The sequence below is a fragment of the Leuresthes tenuis genome, unplaced genomic scaffold (assembly GCF_036924035.1).
Source record: "Leuresthes tenuis unplaced genomic scaffold, fLeuTen1.0.hap1 SCAF_8, whole genome shotgun sequence".
Classification (NCBI taxonomy): domain Eukaryota; kingdom Metazoa; phylum Chordata; class Actinopteri; order Atheriniformes; family Atherinopsidae; genus Leuresthes; species Leuresthes tenuis.
Genome location: NW_027325362.1, coordinates 35,138,917 through 35,148,831, shown reverse-complemented (window position 1 = coordinate 35,148,831; position 9,915 = coordinate 35,138,917). Strand labels below are relative to the sequence as shown.

Sequence of the window (9,915 nt, the reverse complement as noted above, 5' to 3'; positions counted from 1 at the left end):
TGAACGACAGAGTCTGAAAAAATCACATGATATTTTTCCTGAGGGGGTTCCCAAAAAATTGTCAGTTTGCAAATACTGTATTTACATTTTCATTTTTATTTTTCATCATCCTCATATTTTGGATGCAAATCAACAAGTAATCCATTTGATTTTCACTTTAACATTAGTAACGAATTACATGCTTATTGACAGTATTTGAGTGATCTTATTGAACAAAAATTAAGAAATATATTCATTTACATTCATTTTCATTCAACAATTCATCTTAAAATATCAAAAGTAAATGCACTTCTCAGAAACATAAACAGTTCACTTTGATCACACATAATAATTAATTATCATACTTTCAAATGAATTATAGGGGAAAAAAGCTTGTATAAATAGTGGAATGTACACATACTTTCTAAAAAATGGTTTCTTCATCAGACAAACATATTGCACAATCAGGGTTTTATCACTGACATCACCTTTAGTTAACTTAATTTCTCTCTATGATTACAAAAAGATGTGGAATGTTTCTAGTTACATGTATTTATATTTCTGACCGGAAGCTTTAGTTCTCAGGTTAATCTTGAAAGAATCAGTCAGCATCTGAATCCTTTATGTTTAGGCCAAGCATATTTGAGAGACTTAGGGACAATTTCTCATTATCATCAGATGTTGAAACTTCTGGAGCTACTAGGCCCAGTGCAGACTCTGGCTTTTCTACTTTGAAAGTACCTCCTCTTACCAGGGAGGAATCTCCTGTTTCTTCAGAGGCACTGACATCCACACTTGGGGCAGCAAACTTCAGATTAATGTCAGTTTTCTCCTCAGTTGGTGACGCACTAACTGCTTTTTCCTTTGCCATTTTCAATCTCTCCATGATGTCAATCTTTCTTCCTGCTGTTGATGTTGCATTCACTATTGGCAATCGGATCCCTTTGCTGACTACATAATCCCTTTCCCCTGTGTCAAGTTTTGATAAGCCAATCGCATCAGCAACTTCTCCAATGCCATCAATGGTGTATGTGGGTAGTCTGTGGAATTTGAATGTAGGAACTTCCACATTTGCATTTGACACATCAGTTTCAGAGTCAGTAGCATCATCCTCGTCAAGACTTGCACTGGTACTAACCTCTGGAGTTGTTACTTTAGACCCTGAAAAGCTAAACTTTGGAATCTTGAAATGTGGCAATTTGGACTTTTCAAGATTGATATCTATGTTTGGGGCTTTCATGTCAACTTTGGGTACCTTGACATCTCCTTCTAACTTTGGTGCAGTCAGTTCCACTGTAGAAGGAGAAATGTTGGCATCTGGCACTGGTATGTCTATGCCTACCCTGGGTGCCCGAATTCCACCTTCACCTGAGGCATGAGCACTGGGCATGTCTTCATTTTGGCTTGACAGATCAAGTTTTGGAAGATTAAAATGAGGCATTTTAAAGTCACCAAGGGTGGTATCTAAATCTAGATCTGGCTTCTTTAACTGTGCTTCAGGTCCTTTGAGGTCCAGTTCAGATTGTGACAACTTGGCATCTATCTTTGGTGCAGAGAGGTTTCCATTAATTTTTGGTGAAGATAAGCTGAGATCTCCTTTCTTCAAGTTAAGGTGTGCATTTGGTAGATTCAGATCAGGTCCCTTAACATCATCTTTTAGACTTACATCAGGTGCTGTTAGATCTACTTCAGGCAGCTTTGCATCTACATCCGGAATAGACAATTCAAGGTCTTGACTCTTAAGATCGGCATTTACATCAAGATTGTGTCCTTTTACTCTTGGCCCAGACTGGCCAAACTTTGGCAGTTTTATTTTAGGTAGCTTGAATTTTCCAGCATCAGCCTCTGGAGTTTTAATGTTTACATCAGGACCTTTAAGATCAGCTTTAGGTAAATTAATGTCAAGATCTGGTGCATTTAGTCCACCCTCAATTTTTGGTGCAGACAATGACAGATCTGGTGCCTTTAGGTCTACTTTAAGTGCATCCATGTCAACTTTAGGTAAGTCAAGATTGGCATCAACATCTGGTGCTTTTAGATCAACATCAGGTGCTCTTAGGTCTGCTTTGGGCAGATTTTCATCTACATCTGGTGGAGACAGATCCAGGTCTGGACTTTTGAGGTCAACATCTCCATCAAGCCTAGGTCCTTTTACCCTTGGCCCTGAGAAGCCAAACTTTGGCAGTTTTATTTTGGGTAGTTTCAGTTTTCCAGTGGAGGAATCTACCTCTGGAGTTTGAATGTCTACATCAGGGCCTTTGAGATCAGTTTTTGGTACATTTATGTCAAAATCTGGTGCATCGAGTCCGCCCTCTATTTTTGGTGCAGACAAGGAGAGATCGGGTGCTTTTAGGTCTACATTTGGTGTATCCATGTCAACTTTAGGTAAGTCAAAACTGGCATCAATATCTGGGGCTTTTACATCAGCATCTACTTCAGGGCCCTCCACTTTTGGCCCTTTTAGAGTTGGTAATTTAAACTTGGGTAATTTCAGCTTGGTATCAGGTGGATCAATGTCAAGATCTGGACCATTAAGATTCACATCTGGACCTTTGACATCAGCATTAGGTATGCTGATGTTGAGGTCTGGAGTCTCAATCCCACCATCAGTTGTTGGTACTGAAAGATTAACATCTGGTGCACTCAAATCCATATCAGGCCCCTTGAGGTCCACATCTGGTATTTTCACATCAGCATCAATGTCAGTCTTTGGCCCTTTCAATGTGCCAAATTTCGGTTTTTTGAAGTTGAGCCATTTGAATTTTCCAGAAGGACCATCACCTTCAACCTCAGGAGCATCAATATCTAACTTGGGTCCTTCTAGTTCTGCTTTTGATAAGTTTACATTGACATCTGGTGCATTTATTTCACCATCAATCTTTGGAGCTGAGAGGTTCAAATCAGGAGCTGAAACGTCAGCATCTAAATCAATATCTGGACCATTAACAGTAGGTTGTGAGCGTGACCATTTTGGTTTTTTCAGAGTTAGCCATTTGAACTTACTAGATGGAGACTCAATGCCTACATTTGGTGATTTAACATCAACATTAGCTCTCTGCAAATTCAGATCAACGTCTGGTGAGCTAATCTCCCCATCATATTTTGGAACTGAAATATCAACATCTTGTGCACTCAGATTGGCATCCACATCAGTGTTGGGGCCTTGAATTTTGGGTTTTTTCCATTTAAGATGAGGCCAGTTGATTTTTCCTGAGGGAGCATCAATGTCAAGATCTGGGCCTTGAATATCTACATCAGCTTTTGGGAGATTCAACTCAGCATTCGGTACATTAATGTCACCCTCAATCTTTGGAGCTGTGAGATTCAGATCAGATGTGTTTAGGTCTGCATCTATGTCTAAGTCTGCTTTTGAGCCTTGAACTTTAGGCTTTTTCCATTTCAAATGAGGCCAATTGATTTTACCAGATGGAACTTCTACATCCATATTTGGAGTTTGCACATCCAGATCAGGACTTTTAATATCTGCCTTTGGCAAGTTCATATCAACATCTGGAGCATCAAGTTTACCCTCCACTTTTGGAACAGAGAGATCAACATCTGGTGTATGAAAGCTTGCATCCAAGTCCAGATCAGCTTTTGAGCCATGAAATTTTGGATTTTTCCACTTCAAATGAGGCCAGTTGATTTTACCAGATGGGGCATCAATGTCAAGACCGGGGGTTTCAACATTTACGTCAGGACCTTTGATGTCAGCTTTGGGCATGTTAATGTCAACATCTGGTGCTCTTAATTCACCATCAATCTTTGGTTTGGAGATGCTGACATCAGGTGCTGAAAGGTGAGCATCTAAGTCAGCATCTGGGGCTTTAACTTTGCGACTTTTCCAATTCAAATGGGGCCATTTGAATTTTCCAGAAGGTGTCTCAATATTAGCATTTGGTGTTTCTAAATTTACATCCGGACCATTCAAACCCACTTTTGGCCCATTCAGGTCCAAATCTGGACTTTTAAGATCTAATTTTGGAGCAGACAGATCTGGTGTCTCTATGTTTCCACTCACAGGAGTAAGGTCTACACCAGCAGACATACCCACCTCTGTTTTTGGTGTTTCCATCTGAGGCAAATTGAAGCGGGGCATTGAGAATTTAGGAGCCTTGTATTTCAAGTTGCCTGTCTTTAAAGTTGGTTTCTCAATGCTGAGTGAGGTGTCTGGTGTGTTGAGCTTGGGAATTGTGATACTGGCATCAGGTGTTTTGAGGTTTCCTCCTCGATCTGCTTTTAAATCTGGCCCTGTCAGCCCTGTGGATGGCATTGTAAATGTAGCACCAGCATCAGCTGAGGGTTCATTTAGTCTGATTTTGGGAAGGTCTCCATTGAGAGTGGGACCACATATTTCACCTCCCATCCCATGTGTAGCATTTAGCTTTCCACTGAGACCATCCAAAGAAGCAGTTGGTGCTTCAGCTGATGCATTCAATGAGAGATCCTTTTCTGGGAGTATCTGTAATACAGAAAAAAAAATAAAAGCTTAATATACAGTTTAATTCAGACATTCTATGGAAAAATCAGAGAAGAGAAACTAAGACTTTATTAATGCTACCCTATGAGGCAGACTCCTCACACCATACTGTTTACATAATCAGTATCAAAGGGTCACTTCACTCATAAATCAGACCATAAAAAGAAAATCTTGTATTTTTTCTTTTTTACATTAGGTCACATAGTATGGGCTCAGTTTAGAGATGTTTTAGTGAAACTGCTTTTGAAAGATTCAATTGCCTCCATAAAATATAGTCACCGCTAACAATTCAATTTTGTTTTGTAGTCAGTTAGATTACAAAAGCTTTGTCCAAAATAGCCTTTGATACAAATTCTGCCATAGCTTGAACTGTAATGATTACCCTTCCAGAGTCTTTGAGACTTAGTCCCAAGGGACCGAAGCCAGCATCGAAGTCCTTCTTTGTCAGAACCTTTAAGTTGCTTTCATATGGCGTAAGGACTTTCAGGATGTTCAGCACTTCATTTTTGTTGAGGTTGTCTAGGTTTATTGTTGCTGCTACAATCTCATCTCCTGGAACAATAAAAAAAAACAAAGTCAAGTCATCTGACTATAGACACTAACTGGATTTCTTTAAATGGAGTAAGAAAAACACAATTTTAGTGTTTACAGCGGTTGTTCTTACCAGCTTGCAAGCCACTTTTCGCAGCAATTGTGTCATCTGTGATCCCTGTAACGACAAGTCCTTTCCCAGTATCATCCAGAACCAAGCCTTCTGAAAGACTTAGACCGTTGCTTTCCCCATTCTATGTGTGATAGGTGAGATGTAGAAAATAAGACAGCTTCGCACTGTATTCAAATTTGCACCACACCATTTGTTAGAGTCCTTTTTTCATTCTGAAGTAGGAACTCTTACTTTTGAACATATAATCATTAGCTGTTTTGTCTGCTGGTTTGTCATGCTTACCATTTTTTCTTGGCTGTATTTATGCCCACATATCAGAGAATATCAAAATGCAAGAAGCTATGGAAGATCCACAGTAGAGCAAAGCTTTCTGTAAAACCAGAAAGAAAAGCACTGTAAGTTTTTTTGGTTAATAGTGACATGACAACATGAAAAATCCCTTGAAGCAGTATGACAGCAATGCAGATGTCTGACAAATCTGTTTCTGTCTTTAAAAAAATATCTTGCATCCAAAATTAAATCTTTCAGTGCTGTGCCGATAATTGTAAGTCGTTATCATTATCTTTTAAATCCCTGTGTCATTTTGATGTGTAAACTGTCGCCAAAAACTAATTTCATGTCATATTCAAAGCACTAGTTTAGGCTTTTGGGTTAATTTACAAAGGAACAGGCCCAACATATGTATGTTTTTATAATTGGTGCTTCTAATTTAAACTGACATTACATTAAAAACCTGTGCAACCATTTGATTGAATAATGCCACATTTTTGTGTTAAACGTAATCTCTAATATTTTATATAGGCAACCCAGAATCTTGGCTATCTTGGATATTTGACTACAGACAGAAACATGCAGTTCATATGCCAAGCAGGCAGATGACAACCATACAAACAGCACCTTTAAGGCTCTTAGTATGAACTAAGCACAAACTGACCTTCAAAATCTATTCTAGAGTACATTTCAATCTATTGTGCGCACCGCTTTGGGGGGATAAGTTCATCCTGCCCTTGCTCAGCCCCTTTGCCTTTCAGTGGCTCTTAAATTTTCTGATCTTGACTGACAAAGAAAAAGCAACACCCACGCGTCATATTGTCTCACACTTCAGGAATCCAAAGCATCTGCTAGGTTTGCTGATGCTAATGTGTGTGTTCGAACCAGTTGGTTTGGATGCATTCTGGCTTACACACACACAGCACAAACACAGCCCCTCCTTTTGACCACACCTTGATATATTGATATGTAAACGCTAATACACTTGCAGCAAATTTGCATCAATGTAGCTTGTCCAGCCTTTGAGTGAAACTGGAGTGAAATTCTGGATTTTGTCCTCGGAGAAGGGGAATAGGGGATGACTACTTCAGCTATAATTGAATGTCTACTACTGCTATAAATCATTAGAAAATTAGGTCATCAAGTGACCAAATCAAAGTAACTTTTCATCACATCAACAGACTGCATCAAAATTTAACAACCTGCTGACAGCCAGTACATTGAAAGCAATTTTTGGAAGGATATATAAAGCTAATAACATCAGGGAACTATGGTTACTGTGATCATAGTTTTTTTTTTGAATAGCTGTTCCTCTGTTCCTGTTCCTGCTTGGGCCTCACTTTATTTCCAATTGAATGAGAATTGGAAATCATGAATAGTGGTGTCAGGCTATATTTGTTGATTTCCATAAACCAAAAACCAGTGGAAATTTAAATGAAACAGAGAACCCAGTGAAGTCGCAAGAGCTTAAAAGATTAGTGAGGAATCTAATGGACGTATCCTCCAAAAGACAACTGCAACACTTACACCAACAACAAAGTGCAAAACAGTGTAGTGTGCGTGTCTAATGCATGTGGTAAGTCCACAGTCAGGTCAACAGCAAGTTACACTGTCAGCAAAACAAATTAACAATGTGGAATATAAAACTGTTTGTCCTTTATTTGCAATATATTAGTTATTTTTAGTTGCTGTCAAGGCCAGACTCATCAACACACTCAACAATTGTTCAGTTGAAATAAATAGAAATGTATCAACATTTTAATATGCTAAAATGCAACATAATTTAATTCTGAAGAATATATATACCACTACTTTCACTCTTGCTCCAAATCAGTTAGATCAGTAAAGTCAATTTAGGCAACACAATAAAAAAGGCTGTTCCACCCCGTAAAACATCTAACCAAACATTCATCCATCCATCCATCCATTTTCTAGACCCGCTTAATCCGTCGGTCAGGTTGCGGAGGGGCTGGAGCCTATCCCATCGGGCGAGAGGTGGGGTAATCTAACCAAACAGTACTTTTTTTCCCACCTTTTTTTTCTAACTCTTGGTGCATACACTGATTTATTCAATTTCAGTTTTTAAACCCAATTAGCCCCCATTTTTTATACAACATCAAGTATCCTGAAATCCATTTCACTGTCAATCACAGATTATTCAGTCATTAGCCCTGTCAGGCTAATAAAGGAAAAAGTTTTACATGTTGGAGAGACTCACCGAGTGATGCTTCCAGGGACGTGTCAACCTACAGTGCGCCCATAGAAAGATGTCTCCTCTTCAGTATGTCACTGCTGCTCTGTTAGACAAGGCAGAAGGAATCTGCTAGTTAAATGGTGGAAGCTTAAAGGTAACCAGGAGAACAGGTTAGGCAGCATCAGGACCGCCTCTCCTTGTGTCCTTTTCATTTACAACACACACACGCGTGTGTGCATACACACTCACACACACACACACACGTACACCCGCACAAGCACACACACACGCCTTGATTTCACACTGGAGTTTTCAGCAGCCGAAACCGGACTAGAAAGCACAAGAGAGAAAGATGTGGCACAGTGAAACATACCACTCCTTGTTAACAGGACTAACCAGGTTTACAAAGAAACAAATGCATAACAACACAGTCTCTCTCTCTCACACACACACACACACACAGAAACCTTTCTTATATTTGATGTCACTCCTTCGCCTCTAATTTTTTAATGTTTTTTTTTTTAACATTTGAACTAATTTTTCCGAATTTAGAAATTTATGCTGAGTAACTGGATTCTGGGTCCTGATAAGTGTTTACAATATTTCAGGCCATGCTATTATTTCAGCAGGCCACATCATGACAAGCAAGTTCCTGAGCTTCATGTCCGCCTCTCACTGTTGCGTGTTATCATTCAACATGATACATGATACATGATAATAATGCTTCATGTATGCAGTCTATAATCTTCGCACAACAGGGATGTAAATGAAAACAACTCTGACACATTCTGAAACTTAGTTGTTGTGCTTCATTTGTAAATGTTTATAATGTAAAAGGGGCCTGATTAGCTGATTAGCTATCATTAGGCTGAGAAAACAGTTAAGTCCATTGGCTCATGATGTCTATAAATGTCTATGAAATACAGCAATATCCAACAAACACTCAGCAATGTCATTGGCTGAGAGTTATGAGAAGTATTTCTAAATATAAAAATACCTTCTGGAAAATGCAAGACCTCACAGAGCTAAAAATGAACCCAGGTTGGATCAATCAAGTATTACCAAGCATCTATGGGTTATGCTGAGGCACAGATAAAGCTAACCTCTTGTTGATTTATTTTTAATTTGCTCGATGAGACCTAATGATCTTAATATTTTGTCAACTTGACAACACATTGAAATAATGATGTAATCTCAAACTAATCACCTCTTTTCATTCAGTAAGTAAATGTGTTACTAGCGTCCTTTTACCTCAAAACCGGCAGAAGGGAATTTTTCTTTTTCCCCACACTTACCCACCACCCATTTCATGTTCAGGACTCACACATTAATGGAAGTGAAGAATTGATTTGATCCATTGGTTTCCTTTTCAAGGCTACTTTTTTACAAACTGGATTTTATAAATGCTTTCATTTAGTTAAATTGGTTTGTATCACTTTATAATTAATTAATCTGACTTGGCTTGGTTTATAACTAGACTGAATTGGATTGTATTCAATTGGACTTGAATTTAAGTTGTCTAATCAGATGATTTTTCTTAATAAATTGGGGCTGTATTAATAGGTTGACTTGAACTTGATAATATTTTTCCAATTCTCTATGAGCAGAGCTGAATATAATGTTAATGTTCAGTTGTGCTATACTGCTAGTTTCATAAAGGTATCTAACGTGTAGAGTTGTTACATCTGATTTGTGCTGTTTAAGTTTGAACGTGAGGGGAAAAAATACAATAAATACAAACTTGTAGCAATCCAGAAAACAAGAAATATCGTGTTAGAGGAATAATTACTACTTCATTATGCTGATTATTCAGTTTTCTTGTAAATTTTCCAACACAAATTTAAGCGCTGATCGGGTGAGCTGAAATGGCTTCAACGCCCTCCTGACCAAAATTCATACCAAAAAAAAGACTGAGTCACAGCCCAACCCTTCAAACAAATTAACATGATGAAGACTGAAAAGGGTGTTGACACAATAATACCATCACTAAACAATGAGTAACTGAATCTAGAGTTCTCAACTAGGAAAAGTGGGCTGACTTAATCTGTTAAAGGACTCTGAATCTAATTTGATATAAAGTAGAGTCTTGTTTTGTTTGACATCTTGCAGCTTATCTCAACAGTAGTGCTTTGTCATCAATTTGATATGACTTAATCGCCCCTCCTCTTTCAGAGGACCTCAGGTAATCTGTTATCAAGATCAACCATGTTTACCAGCTTTTATTCTAAAACTATTTTCAACACGACCAATTTTGCAAAATTCAGTCAGATTGACAGTACTTTTCTTAACAGTCAGTGCTTTGGTAAGATGAGTTTCATTTACATGACA

At 38.4% G+C, this 9,915-nt stretch overlaps 1 protein-coding gene across 1 annotated transcript; it reads right to left on the bottom strand.

The window, feature by feature from the left end:
* Window positions 1-271: 271 nt before the first annotated feature.
* Window positions 272-3,232, bottom strand: LOC140313475 (uncharacterized). The gene is made up of 2 exons (XM_072391579.1): window positions 2,039-3,232; window positions 272-1,489 (listed from the first exon to the last, which is right to left on the bottom strand). The coding sequence occupies exons 1-2, from the start codon at window positions 2,630-2,632 to the stop codon at window positions 581-583; spliced, it is 1,503 nt and encodes a 500-aa protein (XP_072247680.1). The 5' UTR covers window positions 2,633-3,232; the 3' UTR covers window positions 272-580.
* Window positions 3,233-9,915: the final 6,683 nt, after the last annotated feature.